The 23,586-nt window shown below is 41.7% G+C and overlaps 1 protein-coding gene across 3 annotated transcripts in view; it reads right to left on the bottom strand.

Moving 5' to 3' along the window:
- Positions 1 to 23,586, bottom strand: part of LOC309889449 (ubiquitin-associated protein 2-like) — a 117,152-nt gene that overhangs the window by 7,762 nt on the left and 85,804 nt on the right. For 2 of the 3 annotated variants that reach the window (XM_082782302.1, XM_082782301.1), the window contains 11 exons: positions 20,010 to 20,199; positions 19,046 to 19,259; positions 17,429 to 17,703; positions 16,738 to 16,910; positions 15,455 to 15,665; positions 14,235 to 14,274; positions 10,688 to 10,871; positions 8,217 to 8,283; positions 6,720 to 6,918; positions 5,399 to 5,490; positions 4,503 to 4,550 (listed from right to left, as the gene is read on the bottom strand). In XM_082782302.1, coding sequence (XP_082638428.1) covers positions 4,503 to 4,550; positions 5,399 to 5,490; positions 6,720 to 6,918; positions 8,217 to 8,283; positions 10,688 to 10,871; positions 14,235 to 14,274; positions 15,455 to 15,665; positions 16,738 to 16,910; positions 17,429 to 17,703; positions 19,046 to 19,259; positions 20,010 to 20,199 — 1,693 coding nt within the window. Of the gene's footprint in view, positions 1 to 4,502; positions 4,554 to 5,398; positions 5,491 to 6,719; positions 6,919 to 8,216; positions 8,284 to 10,687; positions 10,872 to 14,234; positions 14,275 to 15,454; positions 15,666 to 16,737; positions 16,911 to 17,428; positions 17,704 to 19,045; positions 19,260 to 20,009; positions 20,200 to 23,586 lie in introns of all 3 variants that reach the window. The other variant, XM_082782300.1, reaches the window with a different exon arrangement.

The raw sequence follows: 23,586 nt of genomic DNA, 5'->3' as shown, positions 1-23,586 counted from the left end.
AACCTGAAAATAAAACTCAAGCAAAACAGTCCACGAAAGCAACAAAAGGGAAACCCTAAAACACTTCTGCAGCACAGCTGCCCCAACCGCCCCTTGCCACAGCGATTTCACATCCCCCACCCAGCCACATTGGCCTGCAACCAGCCTGACCCGCAACTGGGACACCCCAGCACCCCAACAGCAGTGCTGGGAAAAATGCATGCTGCCCCTGCCTGCAGCATGTGGGCACACCTCGCCTGGCTCCACAGAAGATTGAAGGAAAAAGGCAAACAGAAAGCAAAAACGAATGGAAATAGGGGAATTCTCTCTGGATGATGATGAAGGGAAAGATGCTGCACCGCATAAAGCCCAACACATGGCAGCACCCTGAGCATTGCTACCACCCGCACCACCACCCAGCTCCAACAGGCTCCTGCCCAGAACAACTCAAGCCCCACCATGCCTGGGCCCACAGCCCTACCACCAACAGGCATCTACGGCACCCTGGTGCTCCCGCTCCTCCCTCATGCCTCCTGCCAACACCTTCTCCTGCAGTCCCCTGTGCCTCCACGACAGCACCTTCCCCTGGGACAGCCTCCAGCTCCTCCGGAACATGGCTTCCAGCCCCACACAGCCCTGCCCATAACAACACACACCTTGCTCCTTCCCAGACACCCTCCTGGACACCAACAACACACAGCAAGCCGCACACACTGCCCTCCACCTCCTCCAACAACTCTTTGACATCCTAAGCAGCCCCAGCACCCCCGCGCACTGGCTCCACACCGCACACCACAACCTCCTCAACCAGCTCCAGCACCACCTCCAGAACCACACCTACAGCCCCTGCGCATGGGGACCACATCCGCCTCGAGGCTCATGCCTGCTTCCAGCACATCCACTGCCTCACCCATGCCATGCTCTAAGAGGAGCCACACACATTCCTCCCACACTCCTCCTATTTATCTATTTATTGCAAACAAATAAACCTCACCTTTTGTAGAAACTTTGACAGTGGCTCTTGTCTCACCAGCACAGAACCTCCTGCGGGGGCAGCCCACCTCCACACACAACCACCGCATCGAGCTCCACACAGGGACACAAACACAGGGCCATCTCCCCTTCCCTTCCGTCCCTCATGGCAGCCAGAGCTGGTATAAGGCAGCGGGGAACAAAAGGCTGCTCCAGCGTGCTGGGATCACTCCCAAATGCTCATATCCCCAGGGCCTCCACAGGTGCTCCACACTCAGGCAGCACCAAAGGAAAAGACATGCCACCCTCACTCAGCGTTCAGCTGGACATGCTGGAGATGTGGCACAGGACCTTCCTGCACACCATGTCCCCGTGCTGCTTGCTGCACCGCTCAGACCTGCAGGTCACCCACCTTTTTTGTGTATGGCAAAAAAGGTCACCTGCAGGTCACCCACCACATTTGTGTATGGCAAAGGCCATACACAAATAATTTGTACTATCTTGACTTCAGATACTGCCTTTACATGCATGCAACCCTTGTAGACCTGCCAGGATGGACTTAACTCCATTCCTTTAAGTCTGAACTTCCCATTTCTTGTCAACTTGCTGAACCCCTGTGCAGAACTGCCCAAGAACCTACAACTCCATTGTGTATTAATCTATTTGTGAGAAACAAAGTTGTGTTTTTGCAGTAGAGAACTAATTTTCTGTATTCCAAGGTAGTTGTGTAGTCATAACAAGGAGAAATGCTAAGTAGATAAGTGGACAGTAGAAGGCCTCACTGTTCCAAAATAAGGAAGAAGCTTGAGAAAAACAGGATGAGCAGTGTGAGAACAGTAAAAAAAAAAAAAAAAAAAAAAAAAGAGTAGCTTGTGAACCTGTAGTACTCAGCCAATGAGGAAACAGGGGAGGTGATCAGGTGTCGGGTAATAGGGAATAAAAGGTTATGATTTGTTTACTAAAAGCACTCCTAATTGGCAGGACACCCACCATTGCAATCGCGAATAAAAATAGCTTCACAGAAGGTCCTGTCTGAAGAAAATTATTTGAGATGTTTCTCACACACAACAACTTTTTTTTTTAGAAACAAAAGTGAACAGATAACAGCAAAAATAATAGTATTCCTAAAATATTTTTATGTAAGTCACATGTTTAACAGGCACAGCAGGGAATGGTTACAGGCAGGTGTGCATTCACAGCCCCACACACAGATCCCCAGCACAAGCCTTATTTTCTCCCCCACCAAGCCCACACTGGCAGCTGCGGACAGCTGCTTTGAACTAATTCCAGTGCTGCCCTGAAACAAAAGCAGCCTCACTGACATTCTCCTGTCCCCATGACACCATTGGTACCCCATTCCTTGTCAGCTAAATGCAGGGGTAACCCCCAAATGTCCAAGCTGACATGGACACCGTCCCTTACTGAATGCACACACTTAAGAATCAGCCGCCTGAACCTTCATAAAAATCACTTCAGAGATGTTGCATCATATCCAGCAACCGCTCTTCTCTGCTACTTTATTTATCTAACTCCTTTTCCTCTCTTCACAAACCAAAACCTACAGCACCAGATCCCCACTCCAGCATCCTCTGCTTTTATGGGAATAACAGGGGAAAACCCAACTACACCATCTTTCCAGCAAGAACCTTCAAACAACACCCATGGAAGAGTAGGGATGAGGCAGGAGATCCCAAACACACTCCCCCCAACCAACAGCCGTGGGCCAAGACACAGGCTTGGACAGCACATGTTTTGTGTGACAGCAGCCCCAGGCACACACCCTGACATCAGCCCAGCAAATCCTGCACTTCTTGCTCTTCTGCACTGAGCCCAGGCTACAGCTCATACACTCACTCCCTTGCCTCATTTCTTCCACCTACGCTTCCTGGAGAGCCTTCCCATGTTTCCAGTTTCATTGCCTTGTCATTAATGAACTCGCATTATCACAGACATGTCATCACAGTCTGTTCTGTGGGAAGTACATCTGGTGTAGAACCATGAACCTACTCCTAACACTCCTCCTTGCAGTAGACCTGTCATAGTTTTCTTTTTTTTTTTTTGATCCAAGCATGTTCTTATTTTAATACCAATATTGTCATTTCCCTAATTCATTATAGTATTTCTTACTTGTTTTGAATAGCTTCACCTCAATTTGTACAACATATCTGCTATATTTTTGTAGCCATCCTATATTTTTTTTCCAGAACTGATATCAAGCTGCCAGGTCTTTCCTTTTATCTCAATGTGACTTTATCTGCTCTCACTGCAACTTTCCTGGGTTTCAAAAAACTTTCACTAGAAAGTAAGACATCCTCATACAAAAGATTTTCCAGAAACCTTCATCACTTATTTCCAAATCATTGTGTGCTATTTATATTGGACCTAAATTTAAGGTCTGCTGAATACTTGAACAACTTCCAAATAACAGACATGTCAGTTTTCCACTCCAATTGTCTGACAGGTATGAAGCCTCTTCTGAAGCTAAGTACTTTTTCCATGGCCTTGATTTTCCCATTACAGGAAATATTCTACCTTTTTTCATTACCTGATACTTTATTTTGGGTCTCACTTTTAATTTCTTCTGGCAATACTTTTTTTTCCCCCCAATTTAGTATTAATTATCAGATATTGTCCACATTTTTTTTTCTAACTAATTCAGTTATCTGTCAGACTGGTTCTTCTGAAACACCATTTTTCTCAAGTGGTTTCTGTTTGCATAGAATGTTTCCAAATCTTAACCGCATTATCACTTGTGGCCTACTCTTCCTTTGATTTTGATGATGAGCAGACAGACAGGGTTTTGTCTGGGACATCCCTGTACTCCATTTAGCTAACCCCCAGATTCCACATGGAAGACTCGGTACTAACTTGCTTAATTACAATCTTCATCCAGTAATACCTCCTTCCAGATCACTGCTCACTCATTGCTCCAGTTTTGCCTTTATGGATACAGTGCATTAATCAATCCTTTGACTTTTCTCAGTTACATACTACCAGCCTTTCTGAGTTCCTTACCCCAGTTTTGGGGTGGGGGGAAACAACTTCTCACCTTTCTGCATTCTAGGCTGAGGTTCCCTGTGAATCTAACTACCCGTGATTCAAGTTTCTCCAATACATCATTTATATTCTGGATTCATTTAAGAAAGAAAATTGTGTACTTCCTCTCCTGCAGCTTACCTGCCGATGCATTTGTTACCACGATGCATGCAAAGAACTCCAGCTTTAATAGCTTCAGCAACCTGTTAGTGCACCCAGTGGCTGTCAATTTGTGTACTATGTCTTGTTGTTCAAGCCCACCCCTTGCTAAGAGAGAAGCTCATGCTCAGATTTCAACTAGCTTTGAAAAGACTTTGAAAAGATGGAGTTTGCAGATGGACAAATGTAACAATCGCTCTATACCCATTTATATCACCTAAAGAAACTGTGGATATTAAAAAACCAGAACATAAGGATAAGCTCTTAATCACCACTGAGCAAAGCAATTTGTGTTGGACAGAGGATCAATACTGAAGATAATGCTTAAAATGAAATAAACCAAGCTATTTACTTACCATTGGCAGCCTGGATTGAAGCATCTGTAGATCATCATAACCATAAATCTGCTTGAAGACAGATAAAAATACAACATCATTATAACACTTTTCTCTGATGCTGACAAATTTGGGGCTTTAAACACAGTTTGATCTAGGACAAGTCTTTGTTAAAGGTGTATGGCTCTATGCTGTATTGTGTAATCACGAAGCACTGTAAAATTGTAAGGCTAGTAGAGCTTAAAATGGCTTGTCACTCTAATATTGTTTTCAGGTGACAGTAGTCCTCTGAGGAGAGTCTGCCTGTTCAGTCTTCAATACTGTTTTTACAGATGCATCATTCATGAATTAATAAAGATCTACTGGGCATTCAGATTTGGGAATAAAAACAAGTCTTTTCTGCAATTATTCTTTCAGAGAATATGACAAAGACATAATGAATGTCTTTATCGAGCTCACCCCTCACATTCAATGCGATAAGTAAAGCAGTTAGTTTCTGATTCAAAAATTAGATAATGAGATGTTGATCTTGGTCAGACATCAAAAATCTTTGTGCAGCCTTTCAAACTATGACAGACAGGACACATCGCACAGTTCGACCATTACTATGGTAAGTCTATTCCAGTAACACAAACCTGAATAAGTCTAAATTTAATGAAAAGGCCTAAAACCTTATACCACCAAAAACCACAGCAGAACACATGCTCAGCTTTGACAGCAGCCACACCAATTTTGAAATTTTCTATGAACAGTAAACTCCCACTGAATATATTGCATATTTCTTTGGCATTTGGAAGAAGAATTCCAGGTGCAATACATGACAAAACAAATGCCTTGGCATAGACAGCAAGAGGTCTGGAGGGCCCACTTGCACCAAGGTTTAAGTAAACAAGGACAGGTACAATTAAATTGCTTACTGGGTAGGCAGGCAGAAGTCCTCCAGGTCCCACAATATACTGGTTATGCAACAAGGGCGGTACACCTTGGGGCAGATTTGGGGGAGCTTTGCCTGTAGAACCAAAATGCAGACACTTTAACAAGCCTTTAGAAAAGGCTTCAGCACCAAGACAACATAGCTCACGAGCCCTGGCAGCTGCACTATCGTAGCTTTTAAAGAACAGTAAAATTTAGTGCTAATTGATGAAAATGCTCAAAATAGCCTGAAAAGTTGAACCATACCTAAAGGAAGGGAAAGCACAGACTACTTTAAATTCAAAATAGCCTCTGCAGAAAACATCCCAATTTTGTCATTTACTCTGAGCGGATTACAGGAACTTCTCTCCTTTCCTTGGTCCCCTCCTGAAGGTAAAACGTAGGCATTGTTCTTGATCTGAGAGCAAATTATTTTCTTTCATTTTCTGCCCTGTCAACACATTTCCCCTTGCTGCCAGCAAGGGACCAGAAAGCACTAAATATCGCTAGTAAACTTTTTGTGGGTTACTTATTGCATTTGGGAAAATAAAGAAGATTGAGACAGTCTCAGGTGCCTCTATGAAGCAGAGCTAGTAAGCAGAAGGGTAAAAAGGCACTTTGGCTAGTTAGACGCTTCATTTACAAAGAGTGGGAATAGGAAATGAGAAATTCTTGTGTATTTAAGTTTGATCTTAATATTTACATCATTCACTTCCCTCCACAGAATTTCCTTTTAGCAGGTTATGTTGATTAGAAGAGCAAAGAAATTTAGCATTGCTTCCACTTCAGTAGAAGAAGCCTTCCCACCTTCTGTCAGTGGATGCTTTGGAAGAAGTGATTATTGCTGTGGAATAACCCACACATCAGACAGCTTTTTTCCTCTCTGCAGATGTGGCAGTAGGGATATGACACATGATAATGAGGACACTGCAGTGTACTTTGATACTGCCAAATGAATTCAAGTCGCAAAGAAGACTGAAAGGAAAGCTAATGTAAACTGACGGTCAAGAGCTGATCACAACCTGGAATATAAACTGTGCAAGTCTTCTAGTCCAAAACTTGAAGTGAGAACTGCTCTGGTGTCTATTTATAAAGCTCTTTAGGGATAGAACGTGCTATATAAATGCCACACATCACACCCTAACAAATACTTCAAATACACAAAATCAGGCAGCTTCATTTTATAAGCCAGCAAATAAAGCATACTGAAAATGCTATTCAAGAGTGTGGATTTCTTAGCGTAGTTATTGCTGGTGAGATGCTCAACTGACAGCCCTGCAGACTGGAGTCCTCTGTCTATCCATGTGATCTGTTAATATTGCAAACCTGAAGACACTAAGGGAGCTGCCCGCGTGGTAGCAGCTGGTATAGACACACTGGTAACGCTCAGGCCAAGGCTGTTTGTAGTGTTCATACTGCTTGCCATGCTGACAACCGAAGAGGTGGTGCTACTAGTGGCTGAGGTTGAAGCAGTTGAAAAGGTTGTTGAGGGCTGGAGCGAAGTTGTGTTCTCAACACTAGTGTGCTAGAAAGGAGACAAAAAGATTGAGGATCACAGAGCAAAACCACAGTGGAAGACGCTGTGGAAAAAAGACAATCTTATAAGTAACAGCAGCACATGCAAGAGAATGTTTAATAGTAAATGCATTACTTATGTACCAAGCAAGCAACTAAGTCGCATGCTTGTGATTTTCAAGTATTCAAAGAAAATTATTAAAGTTTAAATTAGGCAGCTATATCATCACAGAATTGTATCACAAAAACTCAAACATCCCTCCATTGCATTCTTTCTTGCCATTTGACTGTTTACTCATTTCAGCTAGTACTTATTATATAAAATAAATGTCTATATTCTTCCAAAAGACAGTATTTTTTTCAGAATACAGGACACTGCTATTGTCATTTCCTCGATGCACTTTGCGGAATTTAAAACATTAAAACTGCAACGCCCCACAACAAAATCAATGTGGTAAGCAACCGCAGACCAGATATATTACAGGAACGCAAGTATAACAGAGTTCCTGGTTTGAATCCAGCAAAATACAGTGCTTTAACTGTAAAAGCTGATGACACTTGCAAAACAGTGTCATCGACACACAGAAGCTAAAACAGCTCCCACAACAGGGAAGAAGGACATTTGCCTAAATGTGAATTTTCAAGTTACACATTCAGTCAGGATGAAGCATTACAAACTAAATACACAAATAAAAGAAGAGCAAAAGCCTATCAGCACACCCTAACTGGGATTGTACAGAAGTACACTATCACATAATAAAGCAGTGTCTGACTTCCATTTGTGTAATCTCACCTACAGTACTGTATTCGATACCATTTGCCTCACTCTAATGAATTACTCACATGACAACATCATCACATGGTAAACTCCAGTATCATCTGTCATGAAGCATTTGTCATGATATATATCATTCCATCACACCACACTTTGCCTGCTAACCTCTCCAGTGTAGATTGCTAACATTCCACCTTTTGAAGCAGTTTCAGACAGCCACTTCTAAATATTATTTTTAATACAGTTGCTGCAAGAAATTCTCTTCACTCCATCTCCCCTTCCTGGGTAAAAATTTTCTCTGAAGCTGTATGACTGGCCAGTCTCTAATATTTAATTCTTGATCTAGTACAAATCACAAGTAGTAATGACAATCTTTTTGTCACTAGAGGGCTAGCAGTCCTTCTCCCAAGACAAGCCTCTTGTCTCAGTTCTTGGTGTACTGGGACACAATGAACTTTAAGAGAGGGTCTTCATCCTCGGGTTAACACTGACTATATATGCCAAACATCTGTTGAAACGCAAACAGGACTTACTGCATGTGATGTGCTTGAAGACAACACTGAGACAAGGGAGAGGCTGCTCTGATGATTGGAAAGGGAGCTAGAAAGAAATTGCAAAGAATTAACAATGAATTTTTCCTAGAAAAAACTATATACACACACTGTATGTATATGCACACACACACCCCTACAGGTAAATTTTCTTTAATATCTACCTACTGTTTAATAAAAAAATAAGAGAACTATTAATAACAAGAAACATGATAAACACCAATCATTTCTAATTATCAGTTTACTATATTTTTAGAAAAAAAACAATAGTAGTTTTAGCAATTATACAGCAATACTTCCAAGTCATGTAAATTCCAAAACCAGAACATACCAGAAAGTTTCACATAACACATGGTTTGTTAATTAGTCTTTCCCTGAGCAACTGCTGCTGGATATCACAGGGGACAGGTACTAGGTGAGGCAGTGCTTTGGTTTCACAACATTTCACAACATTTCTCATGTTTTAACTGCATTTCTTTAGTTCAGCTAACTAGATCTGTTAAGGTATGTGCTCCATAACTCTGCCAACAGCCTCGATACTCTCTTCAAAAGGCAAGGCTCAAAATAAAAAAGCAAACAAATAGCACCTGTGAAAGCAGGAAAATTAGGCATACTACTACAGAATTAGTTAATTTAATCAATGCTTGTTCAAACCACTACAACCCCTAAAAGCCTTTTCCTTATTCAAAAGATGAATCAGAACAATCAGTTCAGTTTTATACATACTGTAAAATTTGAGAATAAGGAAGTTACTGATGAAAAACATTTGAGATAACTTCATTTTAGAAAGCAGCTCTGCATTAGCACCACTTTTTTCCCTACCTGACCAGGCCTGTGAGTTTGAGGTAGTAACAGCAGCACCAACATTCATTTGCAATCCAAAGCTCTTTAAATGTCTCCTTGAAAAGCAACAAACTGGTTCGCAAACATTTACACTTAAAAGTTCTACCTTACATTCAAGGTCAAGAACACAAAAAAGTACAATATAAATAAGCAAAATAAACAAATTAATACTGAACAAAGCCAAACAGACATACAAAGCACTTATGATTTGGTGTTTAAAAAGCTCATAATGTGAATCAGAAGCAAAAGAGATCCTAATAACAACATGTATTTTAATATTCTCCATAGAAATAGCTACAAGAAAATAGAGCAGTGTTTTTTAACAAAGCTCTTGACTGAATCATATGACCTATTTTAAGGGCAAAGACTTCTTTCACAAGCTCTTCAAGGTGCTGGGTCAGACTATTATCAGTTTCAACAGATTAATTTTCCTTCAAGCCTTTAAAACCAATTCCCCATCTGGAGGAAATAGGATGACACCAATTCAGGCAGCAATAAAATAAATGATTGAGTCCAGCATACAGTTTTAAACCATTTCCTTGTCCACCCTTCCCTTGTGAGAAGCCTTCATTCATTAATTATCTGACCTATGGCAGAGACTCAGACAACAGCTACCAGCACAACCAAGTCAGACATGCCTGGAGTTCAGGCATCATCTTGTCATGGCACTGATTCAAAGATCGAAGCCGAAATTTCCTTAAGTGGTATATTCTTTATTGCAGCGCTGGATGCATGGGGGATCTCTCCACCTATTGTGCATGTTCAAAGTAACAAACCATCTCATATTTATACAGCAAAACAATGAATATTCTATTAACGCCTATACATATTCAATACCTAAACCCGCCTACTCTCGCTTCGTATGGTAATTAGCTTATCAGTCCTTGCGCTTGCGCAAAGCCTCCCAAGAATTGTGGGCCGGGGTCTTCAGGACGTGGGCAGTGGTCTTTGGGAGGAAGACCGTAGGTCTTCCTCGTGATGCACTTTTCACCTTTTGCTTAAAGAATGCCAGGTAGGATGAATCAGTTGTTTTCCAAGCTGCAGAAATGCTGAGTTGGCTCAAGCTATCTCAAGTTTCAGCTTAACTGATGGTCGGCAGATAACGGGATGTCTCAGTTAACAAGACATAACAGAAGGTTGACTCAAGTTATCTCAAGTTTCAGCCTAACTGAGGGTCGACAGATAACGGGATGTTTCAATTAACAAGATGCTTCAACATAACAGAAGGTCGACAGATAACAAGATGTCGTATATTTTGTTCTCATTAATTTTTAACCACAAGATTTATTCTATCCTAAAGTGAGTTTATACAATATCAGCACTCAGTATCTGCCCAACAGTTTTCCAACTAAAACTCCTACCAGCATGCATAGAGCCCCTTGAAACACAAAGGTGTTTATATGCCATGAAAATTTGAGGGCAGCACTGCTGTAACATAAAGAGGCAGCCCTACTTTGCAAACAGAAACATCCTCTTCTGAATCTCTTAATTCCAGTTACTGTCAGAAAAGAGCACCCTGTCAGCTGATAACCCCAATGTCAGCCACCCTTATATTTGCCCTTTCCCCAGAACATTTTTCCCTTCACAGGTTACCACAACTCCTACCATACCTGCTTAACTGGGAAAGTGAGCTGCTGGCCAAGTCACTGGACTGAGACAAGCTGGGCAACGTTGCCGCATGCTGCGATGCTGAAGACAGAAGCGAAGTGGTGGTGGACACCACGCTAGGCATAGAACCAGCAGAAGATAGTGAGGGAGAAGGCTCTGTCTTAGACACTGGAACTGATGAAGTAGCTGCAATGAATTGAAAAAGAGGCAGTCAGAGACAAATTCCAGCATACCTGACTCCCAAGCTGGATTCAGGAACATTAAGTATTCTACCTTGGTTTACAAAAATCTGGCTGTTAAGAACAAGGAATGGTGTTAAGCCATCTGGCTATTAAGGAAAAGTCAGATGGCACCAGAACTATCAATTTCTCTCTTTAAGCTCTTCACTCACAGAATTATAATTTTTACCTGTACACATGTAGTAAACTACAGTCTTTTATGCTTCACCTCCCAGTATCTGATTATTAGCCTTTGCTCACAAGTCCATCCTCATTTCAAAGTTCTTTGCATTTGATTCCAATCCCTTTCTTCAAACAGAACGTGTTTGTACTCTTAAAGGCACTGCAAAAGTTTACCTACAGCTCCAATTCTTCACTCCAACCTACACAGCACTATTGATGCCTGAGATTTGGATCATTGGGGTACAAAGAGCACATAAAACTAATCTGTCTGGAGTACTGACTCAAACATGTAACACTTTAAAAATAAAATCTCATCAATGTGTATAAATACCTGAGGTGTGGGAGACAGAGGGATTTGGCCAACCTCTTCTCAGTGGTTTGCGGGGAGAGGACAAGGAGTAATGGCCACAAGATAGAGCCCGGGAAGTTCTGTACCAACATGCGAAAGACCTTCTTCACAGTGAGGGTGACAGACCATTGGAACAGGCTGCCCAGGGAGGTTGTGGAGTCTCCTTCTCTGGAGATATTTAAGGCCCATCTGGATGCCTACCTGGGCAGCCTGCTCTGAGGAACCTGCTTTGGCAGGGGGGTTGGACCCAATGATCTTTTGAGGTCCCTTCCAACCCCTTCAATTCTGTGATTCACTCCTTGAAATCAAAGTAGACACCCCCAGTATAAGGGACAGAATCACCATCTTCATTAAGAAGAAAACCAGAAGACAAATAGGATGGTCAGAATTATAATCCTAGCATGTTTTGAACAGCTTCATGTTTAGGAAGGATGAGACCTGGACATTAAAGAGCACCAGTAGGAAAGATGAGAGATGACCAACTAAGGATATTAGCGGCATATACGGAAGGAAAACAGTCAGTGCTTTCAAATGTTTACAAAAAGAGAATTTCAAAATAGTTTGGACACATGAAATAGATACACAGTAGAAGGCTGATTCTGGTTTATGGGCCTGAGATAAAGAAAAAAATAGAAATGCTGTCAAAGGGAACCAGTATAGAAAAAGGGACTAATAAAACTGTTACACAGTAATTACAAAAAAAATCTCAGATCTTTGTTTTCCATAGCAAAAAGACAAATCCCGTAGTGAATTTACAAAATGGTTAATTCTATACATGAGAGTAAATAAATTTTCTATTTGCAAAGTTGTCCTATCCATTAAAATCTTTAATAAGTAACTGTTTAGGCATATACCCTTCCTCCTGCTCACTTGAACAGAAATTGGCATTAACAAAACAGTTTATAGGTCTGAATACTCAAGTTCTTGGCACTCAGAAATATAAAAAAACCTGTCCTGCTGCTGACATACCTGAGATGTTTAAAAGATTGATAGACTTAAAACTGAAGTGCTGGAATTCCAAAAGATTTTAATTCAAGCTGCTAGAAACTTCCATAACCCAGAATATAAAAGTCAAAAGAGTGAAAATTACATTTTAATTATTTTGACTCTGGGAAGAGAGCTACTGGGGTGCTACAAGTAAATTACCACATGCCAAGAAAAAAAAAAAAAAAAAAGAAAAAGGCCAAAATGAAGAGAACAGTATTGTCTGTATCAGACAACACTGTTAATCTATTGCAAGATAGCAAGCAACCCAGCAGAAGGAGCATGTTAGTCACCCTTATGTCCCACAGGGTAGCAATTGAGCATTACACCCAGCAAGAGGTGCTTTCAAAGAATGACTGTTTCATTGCCACTAAATGCTAATTGCAGCTTTCCAAACAAGAGCTGGAAGAATGTATAAGAAATTGTATATTAAGTAATTTGCAGTAGAGAAATCCAAAAAGGGGAAAAAAAAACAGCAAAGCAGCTTTTCTAATGCTTAAGACTGCTCAGGGTTATACACACTGGGTACAGATTCAATAGAGCTGTTTCCGTATTTCAGTTTTCTCCAATAAGCAAGCAGTACATCCTCTGTAAGTACAAAATAAACTCAGATTGATCAGCCAAAAATTAGTCAGAACTATTGTAGTGGGTTTACGTGGCAAGGTTTTGGTAGCAGGGAGCCATAGGGGTGGTTTCTGTGAGAAAGATCTAGAAGCTGCCCCATGTTTGGGAAGGGCCCCATTGTTTTCCAGATCCGAGCCAATAAGCGATGTTGTTTTGCGCCTCTGTGAGAGCATATTTAAGACAGGGAAAAAACGCTGCGCCACACAGCAGCCGGGAGAGTCAAGGGAGTGGGAGAACAGCCTTGCACCAAGGTCAGTGTAGAAGGAGGGGGAGAGGTGCTCCAGGCGCCGGAGCAGAAGTCCCCTGCGGCCTGTGGTGAGGACCATGGTGAAGCAGGATGTCCCCCTGCAGCCCATGGAGTACCACGGTGGAGCAGGGTTCCACGCTGCAGCCCGTGGAGGAGACCACGGTGGAGCAGGTGGCCCTGCACCGACGGAGGCTGCCGCCTGTGGAAGGCCCCTGCCGGAGCAGATTCCGGGCCGGACCTGTAGCCCGTGGAGAGGAGACCACGCAGGAGCAGGTGATCTGGCAGGAGCTGCTGCCCGTAGGGGAGCCAGGTTGGAGCAGTTTTCTCCTGAGGGATGGACCCCGTGGTACAGACCCATATCTGGAGCAGTTCTGGAAGAGCTGCTGCCTGTGGGAAGCCCACGCCGGATCAGTTCATCAAGGACTGCATCCCGTGGGTGGGACCCCACAGCACAGGGGACGAGAGTGACCGAGAAGGAGCGGCAGAGAAGAAGTGCTGTAGACTGACCATAACCCCCATTCCCCGTTCCCCTGCGCTGCTCGGGGGGAGGAGGTGGAAGAGGGTGGATGGGGGGGGGAAGGTGCTTTTGGTTTTTTTTTCCTTTGTTTTCTCACTTCTCTCGCTTGTTAGTTGTAGGCAATAAATCTTACTATCTCCTTATGCCGAGTCTGTTTTGCCCGTTACAATAATTATTGCGTGATTTTCTCGTCCTTATCTCAATCCTTGAGCCCTTTTCACATATTTTCTCCCCATTCCTCTTTGAGGAGGGGGAGTGAGAGAGCGGCTGTGGTGGAGCTCGGCTGCCCACTCGAGCGGAACCACGACAACTATATAAAACCTTAAACCAGATGTCATATTGCTACAACTGTGTGCATACCAATTTGTAAAGAAAGACTAGAAAGAGTCATTAGAGTCCTGTACACATCCAAGCTTTGTAAACTTACTGTCAAGAGCTGCCTGTGTTCTACCACCACTGTGTCCATTCTGTAAACACAGGAGAAATTAATAAATCATCTCATAGGTATATCACATTTTCCAAATGAATCACACATTTAACGTGCTTCATGCAAAATTCTATATTCATTCTAAATTGAAAGACAAACCAGGCAGAAAATTAGCTTTTTACTGCCTTTAACAAAACCACATAAAATTCTCGAGCACAAAGTGTCCTGAACATACAGAATCCCATACACTGCCCATACTACACCCATCAGCAGGAGACCTTCCCATGTACTGTATATAACAAACTTCAGGTTCACACCAATATGAAAGAAAGGATTGAATTAACATCTAGGAAATGGTTGTGCTTTTGATCTAATGCAACTCACAATTTTAACTATCCAAGTTACACAGACGCCATTTTTTTTCCATTGAAAGATAAGACTTAAGAAGCACCAGTTGTTTTTTGGATAACGCTGGAATATAGAAGTGGATAGTCTACGCTTGATCCTCGCCAGTACATACGAGCTAGTGCAGAAGACAAGTGTGACTGAACCATTACATAACAAAGGCCAGAAGTAAATAAACTTACAATCTCTCACAAGTTCCTTAAACATTCAATAAATTATTCTTTTTAAACAAACCTACATTCTGCATACAAAAAGTAGGTGCTTTTGAGTATCTCTCAAGAGATCCTCTGTCCTTGATCAGATCTCACCCTATCCTTTTAAAATAAAACAATACTAATTCCTACTGGTGTTTAAATCCAACAAAAGAATAACGCTAGAGGGGCCAAAGCCAGTTTGAGATCTATTTGCTAGATTCCTTATAAATTTAATAAATTATATGCCTTTGAATAGAAACTGTCAAGTTATGGCAGAATACCATGATTAATATTTACATTGACAGTGAGTTCCTTTTTTAAAAGCTAAGCCTCAGGGAAGGAAACTCAACTAGAATGTTGAAGTGTTACTAAGAAAAAAGGTCAGGCGGCAATTTAAGATGTCAAGACCCATAAAATCAGAGGACGCAATTATATCCCAAATACAGTACAGCCCAAAACGGCTACACAATAGGAAAAGAAAACACAAATAACAGGGTGGGCTTGGGAATCAAAGAAACCACTTGGCTTGGTTAAAAACATTGACGTAGCAGGGTTATACGAGTCCAACATGAATAAGAATATTTCATCTTTTTCTAGGTCTTATTTCTGAAGTTCACTCACCGTAACTGCAATAGGGAGTGGTTCAGATGGAGCCATGGAGCTTTGGTACGCTATCCTACTATGCACAGAAATCTGTTCATAGGAGGAAGTTGTTGTTACCAGGCTAGTGCTCTGGGATGAGCAGGTCAGGCTAGAAGAGGTGATGGCAGAGGTTGTGTAGGTGGACTCCTGTACTGTATTGGATATTGGCAAAGAGGTATTCAAAGGATCACTGGAAAAAGTAAAAATTATTTACTATGATGGTAAATGAGATATCAAACACCTTCATGAAAATATCAGCTCCTACACAGCTATCTAAAACTACTTAAATAAGACATAGTCAGATTTACACTATTTATTTTAGAGGAAATCATGAAAAAATACAATTTTGTTTTGGTCCCCAATAATTACTTCAAAAACACCAGCTGCTTTAAGCACCATTCACCTTCCTCCCGTAAGCCCAACCAAACAATACTTGACACACACTTGTCAACTTATTTCCATCCTCTCAAAGGATAAATTCATGATTATAACCTTTCTTAATAAACTAGATCCATAAAGTCCAGAATATGATGATAAACACCTAATCTTCTTAGAATAGAAATCTAACATTACAGTAGCAGTCTAACACAATATGCAAAGAATAAAAAAAAAAAACAACCCTGAAACATGCAGGAGTTTTATTTTCTAAACAGCTTAAATCATTTATAGAACTAGAAATGAATGTGGAAGTTCATTTTTACTAGTGTTTCTGAATAAACTTCAGGAAGCTTTCTACTGAAAGCTAAAAGAGTAAGGAATAAAAATGGGTTATTGACACATTTGTCTTTATCATCACCTATTTCAGCATTTCAGTAAAAGCTTCTGCAGACTGAAAAGCTTGGCTTTTCTCATTCTATAGGAGCATCAGATCTGCAATCTGGTGCCAATCTACTGACACACATATATGGTACAAGGTTCATCTATCCTGGATCAAAAGCAGAAAAATTGAAGTTGTAAGGAACAAAGCCTCTGGCAAATTTAAAAATCGGGAAAATCAAACATGAGGAAGCAATTCTATAAAAGGTAGCTTGCTTTAAGGTTCTTTCCATTCATGTCATCTGCAGCTTCAAATCAACCTGTCCGTGAGGTTTTGATTGTAATTAGAAGAGAGACTTCTTTTAACATGCCATCCACAGAAAACAGCCTTACAAGCCACCCTATTTCCCCCTCCCATTACACAGTAATGGTGCCTTGACATATTTTACAAGAACTTGACCCTTCAAGAGGACATCTCAGAAGGCACAAGGGGAACTCACACGTACTTTACAGATTTTGAGTACGAGCTATTGTTGTTCGCCTGGCTGGTATTCTCACTGCTTGAAGTTGATCCAAACTCCGGGAGTGCAGACTCTGATCCAAACTCAAGAGCTCCAAACTGAACATTTAACCCTGTCACATCAGCTGACCCAGGCATCTCCACTGCAGAAGCAGGAATCTTAAAAGGGAAAGATAAGCCACAGTTCCTTTCTGTGTACTATTTGTATTAAAGATACCAGTGACTGACACTCTTCTCCCATAACTAGACTTCTTCAGCTACTGCCTCAATCTTTCCTCTTAACTATATCTGTCACAAAGCCCCAGTTTGCATCACAAATTAATTCCATTATTGCAATCTGAAATTCATTTATAGATTCTTGGATCCAATCTGGGGCTGAAAGTGTTAGCCACTGTATTTTGTGATACACAACCATCACCCATGCCCACCCCCATTCATCCAACATTCAATTTGCGGCCAGTTAAGTCAATCCAAAATCACTCAGCATCAGTCATTTTCCACACAGAACAATCAGGTATGTGCTTGGAAAAGACAACATCATTCTATTTTGGACTGTAGAACTATCCAGCTTAGAATTCCCTGCTCTATAAACAGAAAACATATGATGGTCTTTGCCCCTCTTCTCCCTAGAAACTTATATGCAATGATTAAGTACTTGGTGCCACCAAATTACCCACCTTGGATGCTGGAGTTATCCTCCGTTTTGGTGGTTTTATCTGTTTCTGCTGGGTTTGATGGGCAGTCCCTGCCTGGTTCTCCATAGATATACTGGGCAGCTGTAACATTTTGCTGACAGCTGTAGAGGTGTCTACTGGGGACGGCTCTTGGAGTTTCACCTGGGATGAGAAGGACTCCAGCCCAGGAGGAGGAACAGGGACTGCCTGTGTTTGTTGCTGCTGTCGCTGGGTCAGCTGGCTCAGAACTGGGGATGGTTCAGGCTGGGATTTAAAGTCTGGACAGTAATTGGAAAAAGAAAAATTAAAGCATTAAACTCTGCTCTTCATGAAAGAATCTGGGTGACTTGACACACTTGACAGCTATTATTTTCTAGTGCATGCATCATACAAGTTCCATATAGAATATTACCATTGCAATAACAATGCCAACATTTGATATTCCTTATCTTAAATGAACACATTTCATCAAGCATTATTTAGCTTTCTTTACGTTAGGCATCAAAAAGCTTGTGGATTATTTTAGTCAAAGATGGCAAGTTTCACTGCAATTAACTGTGCCAATAAACTGTGATAACTTTCAAGGTGTTTGGAGTTGCAATTTAGATGTATTATGAGTTATGATTTCCTGCCCCACAAAGGCAAAGATTTTCAACACAAGGAGGAATTCATCTACCATCTCCATCTGGCTGAAAGTCAAGACACACTGGATACAGACAGTTTTTTCTCTCCTATGTTTTTCTCTTCCCCAGTTTTCAGATGTGAAAGCCAAACAACAGCTTGGAGCATTGGCCATCAACCATAAGTCCATATCACTTGCAATCTGAAGGGGTTTTTATTCAGTTGGCAAAGTGCATTAGAAAGCAACTCAAAATGCATACAAACATTTTTTTCAGAATTACTGCATGTAAAATATTACAGCTGCTATCAAATTGGCTGCTTTACCTATTTGAAAACACACACATACAAGAGATAGATACAAGAACTATAATTCTTTAGTGAGAACACTGCTACAAACTGAACTGCAAAGAACAGCTTCTTATCACGTTCACCGCTGTTCCTGTCAATTGTACTTAATTAAATGAAAAATCCATCCAATTACGAACAGACAAAATTAGTAATCTGCATCATTCTGAGCACATGCAGACTTCAAACAAGGAGATATGATGCACTTTATGAAGAAATTATGTAGTGCTCATTCAAAACTCATGTAATAGTTATAAGAGGAAAAAATGGGAGAAAAAATATGGTACAACCTTATATTCAGCTAGAAGCAGCATAGGCACAAAGACTAAAATACTTCTTTTCCAGGATTTGGTGAGAATGAAGTCACATCAAAGTTCCACTTAAATAGACAGGCATACCAAATCAAAGATGTCACTACATGAAGGCTCAACAACTTCTAAAGACTCTATGGATAGGCTTTAGCCCATCACAACTTAGTTTGTGATATATTTGTAATATCTATTACCAGCAGATAAGCTTAACTTAAACCTTGCAACCAATTTTATTATTAGAATTACATTTTAAAAAGCCTTTCATCAAGGCCATTTTAAACTGTCATTGGCATTAAGAAATTTTACAGACTAATAGAGAGAGAGATTATGTGAAAGCACTTACCAAACTGACTGAGGACTGAGGACTGAGTAATGGGTGGTTTTAGATCCCAAGATGATGCGGTAGTTGTGGTAGTGGTGGTAGAGCTACTATTGTTTTGTTGAGAGGTAAATTGATCCAAACCTGGAGATTTCAATTGGTCCAAGATTTGGGATCCAGTAGAGTTTGCCAATTTAGAGGATCCAAGTTCTCCAAAGCCAGAACAAAGAACTGCAGACTACCAAAAGACAAGGAGAAAAAAAAAGGAACAGAAGAATAGAGTTAAAGATTTAATAAATCACTTGAAAATAATAATAAGATCAGAGTCTACAGCTGCTATTTGGCAGCAACTGAAACTTCTTCAGCCCTAGATTACTAATAAATGACAAATTAAAAATTCAGATGTAGCATATGGCCAGATCATCTCGTTATCACTAATAAACTTTTACCACTGATTGCAACAAGTAATTTTCTTGAATCCACACATCCCAAAAACATTTAATTACTAATAGCTGAAGAAATTTTCAAAGAATACAAGTGCCCAATTTTAACTCTCATAATCATTAAACAAGGGAAGCCTTTTTCATCACTCCAGAAAACTAAGAAACAGTCATGTTTCCACAAAAAGCAGTTAGATATGTGCTTGGAAATGTCACATCATGGTTTTCTGGCATAGAACTCTTCAGCACAAACAATTCAATCCTAAATCAGCATGCAGTAAACACACCTGCTCCCCACGCAAAAATTAATACAAGTAACTTCATGTAAACCAAGAAAAAATTGCCTAGCAAAAAATAAATAAAAAATAAACAGAAAAAAAGTTTTTTGCGTATGTGTGAGAGAGGCTATTCTTAATCCCAGTTCTTCAGCATTTGGGACACAAATTTTACTAATACTGAAACATTTCATGAAATGACCAGTATTGGAAAAGCTGCTTAACCTGAAGTATTTCTTCATGAAGAACACTCAAAGAATAAGATAATTTTACCAGATTCTGAGGAGAATAGGAATTTACAGCACTGGAACTGCCAGTTCCTGATGCCATCTGGGTGCTGTGCTGAGAATTTGTGAAGACTAGGGCTTGGCCAAAGGTCTGCTGCTGGGGAGTCTCAAATGAGTTGCCTTCTGTCTCTTGAGTGGAAGTCACAGGCTTCTGAAGCAATGTTACCAAATTAATACTGTAAGAAAAGTAAAGTTTGGCTAGAATAAACATGATGATTTGGCTGTGCTGAAACTGAAGAAAGCAGTAACAATATTACATAAAGCTGCCACACCAGCAATAGAACTAATACTGATCAATAGCTTTTAAGAATATTGCTTGTCTGCCACAAAAACTCTACACACAAAGAGGAAGAACAGAGGAAGAAAAATCCTGCTAGCTGACACATTCCACTACAATTACAATCGAAATTATCTTTGCACTCTGTCTGAAAAGATCAACTTTTGTAACATCACATATCACATAAATAACCTATATGATCACTATAATCAAGTAACTGAAGACAAGTTATAAAAGATACGTCACATTTGAGTGGATCCTACCTGCCAGCCCATTATATATATATATCAATTATCCACATTGTACATCACACTATCCCTCTAAAAACAGGCAGGGATCTACCCTCTGTACACGATGGGTTTGATGACAGTCAAGAATCAAGTCACAAATATGGCAATTGAGTGAACATGTGGTGACATGGAAGTCCTAAGAACAGCAGAAATAAATGTTTCTCAGACAGCAGCCACATATCCAAAATTACACTACCACAAATACCTAAGCAGAATGAGAAACATGCTTTCTTACACTTAACATGGCTTGTTAATATCTAACAGAGGTTTATGCAAGGAAAATAAAGCATTCAGACAATATAAGATACCAGAATTTTTGGAAAAGTTTTCCTAAACACACTGCAGGCTTGGGCTGAAGAGTTGCTCTCAGTGCTTTCATCACTAGATTTCTTAATGCCCCAAATTTTCTTCTGGCAAGTAAAAAATTACCAAAACTTAATGTGATGAACTAAAATATTTTCTAACATAATTTGGGGGGCATCCACTGGAAGAATATTTACATCAGAACAACGAATGTATTAGCATATCACGTTTAAGAAGCAAAGGAATATAAGTTCCAGAAGAACTGACACCGTGACTCCTCCAGGTTTTAACCATGTTACATGGATTATAACCATGTTACATGGAAAGTTTTGCTGCAATGTGGAGTTCAGCAATACAGCTGTACCAGGATATTCGGGACCATTAGGCCATCTAGTTTTCAGATCTCGTGGTATCTGACTCTCCTCTGACCTGAGGAAATGTTAACTAATGCAGGCAACAGATCTGTACCACCACCTGCCAGGCACTCAGTGAAAATGAAGGCAACCACAGCAAGGCTGAAACTGCTGGTTTTTTTACACTCTGATCTTCCAATCATGAGTAAAGGCAAGTAATCACGATGCTTATCAGCAATTTCAGCATCTTGCTAATGCAAACTTTTCTGTTAACATATTTGACAAATGCTGCATTCTGAATACTTTTTGACTCCTCGGGGCAGGATTTCTGTTTCCCTGACAAAGCAAGTGCCTCCTTTTCAACAGCACAAAACTTCCCAGCTATCTTCATTCTTGCCTGTAACTAGTCTTTGTGCAGAAGAGTCTTCTCACAGATTCACAGAATTTCTAGGTTGGAAGAGACCTCAAGATCATCGAGTCCAACCTCTGACCTGACACTAACAGGTGCATTCTTGGCCACCTGAGCACACTACTGGCTCATATACAGCCGACTATCTACCAATACAACCAGGTCCTTCTCCACCAGGCAGCTTTCCAACCATTCCTCTCCCAGCCTGTAGCTCTGCTTGGGGTTATTGTGCCCCAGGTGCAGGACCCAGCACTTGGCCTTGTTGAACTTAATACAGTTGGCCTCAGCCCATTGGTGCAGCCTATCCAGATCCTCCTGCAAAGCCTTCCTACCCTCGAGCAGGTCGACACACGCACCTAACTTGGTGTCATCTGCGAACTTACTGAGGGTGCACTCAATGCCCTCGATGAAGATATTAAAGAGGACCAGCCCCAGAACCAAGCCCTGGGGAACGCCACTAGTGACTGGCCTCCAACTGGACTTGGCTCCATTCACCACAACTCTTTGGGCCCGGCTATCCAGCCAGTTTCTAACCCAACGAAGCGTGCGCCAGTCCAAGCCAAGAGCAGCCAGTTTCTTGAGGAGAATGCTGTGGGAGACGGTGTCAAAAGCCTTTCTGAAGTCAAGGTAGACCACATCCACAGCCTTTCCCTCATCCACCCAGCGCGTCACTTTGTCATAGAAGGAGATCAGGTTCGTCAAGCAGGATCTGCCTTTCATAAACCCATGCTGACTGGGCCTGATCGCCTGCTTGCACTGCAAGTGCTGCATGATGACTCTCAGGAGGATCTGCTCCATGAGCTTCCCTGGCACCGAGGTCAAACTGACAGGCCTGTAGTTCCCCGGGTCTGCCCTCCAGCCCTTCTTGTAGATGGGCATCACGTTTGCTAGCCGCCAGTCAACTGGGACCTCCCACAATAGCCAGGGCTGCCGATAAATGATGGAAAACAGCTTGGCCACCTCCTCTGCCAGTTCTCTCAGTACCCTTGGGTGGATCCCATCCGGCCCCATCAACTTGCGCACATCCAAGTGCCGTACCACGTCACCAAACATTTCCTCGTGGATAGTGAGGGCCACATTCTACTCCCCATCCCCTTCCACCAGCTCAGGGTACTGGGTATCCAGAGAACAACCGGTATTGCCGCTAAAGACTGAGGCAAAGAAGGTATTAAGCACCTCCGCCTTTTCCTCATCTTTTGTCACTAAGCTTCCCCCCGCATCCAGTTGTGTTGGGTCTGTCTGAGCTGGAGTCACCATTTCCCCGCAGCAGTCCGCACAGTGCTGTACTCTGCACTCGTAGCTGGAACAGCACTGATATCACTCCAGTGTTGTGTCTATTGCTGCGTAGTGCTGGCACAGCATCAGGACTCCTTCCAAGCCCCCAAGAGCCAGCAGGCTGGGGGTGGGCAAGTGATGGGGAGGGGACATTGCCGGGGCAGCTGACCTAAACCAACCAAAGGGATATTCCATAACACCTGATGTCACACTCAGCAATAAAAGGGGGGGCTCTCGTGGGGGAGGGGGCTGTTCCTCCTGAACAACCACTACGCGTTTGAGGCCCTGCTTCCCAGGACGTGGCCGAACACCGCTCGCTGATGGGAAGTAGAGAATAATTTTTTCTCTCTCTGTGCTTCCGCGCGGACTGATTGCTTCTTTTGTCTCTGTTTTTTCCTCCCCATTCCCTTTCCCTTTAATTAAACCTTTCTCATCTCAAACCTCGAGTTCTCTGTGTTGTATTTTCTCCCCCTTCCTCTTTGAGGAGAGGGGGAGTGAGAGAGCGGTTGTGGTGGAGCTCGGCTGCCCACCTGAGTAAAACCACCACAGTCCTTTTTGGCGCCCAACGTGGGGCTCGAGGGTTGAGATAACAATAGCATTGATTGAAGGATTTACAACTAACATATTGGTAGTCATAATGCTCGGTTTTCTGGTAA

Source organism: Aythya marila, assembly GCF_965140915.1.
Source record: "Aythya marila genome assembly, chromosome: W".
NCBI classification, from domain to species: domain Eukaryota; kingdom Metazoa; phylum Chordata; class Aves; order Anseriformes; family Anatidae; genus Aythya; species Aythya marila.
Note: the sequence above shows the minus strand (reverse complement) of the source record. Positions and strands in the feature narration are given on the sequence as shown.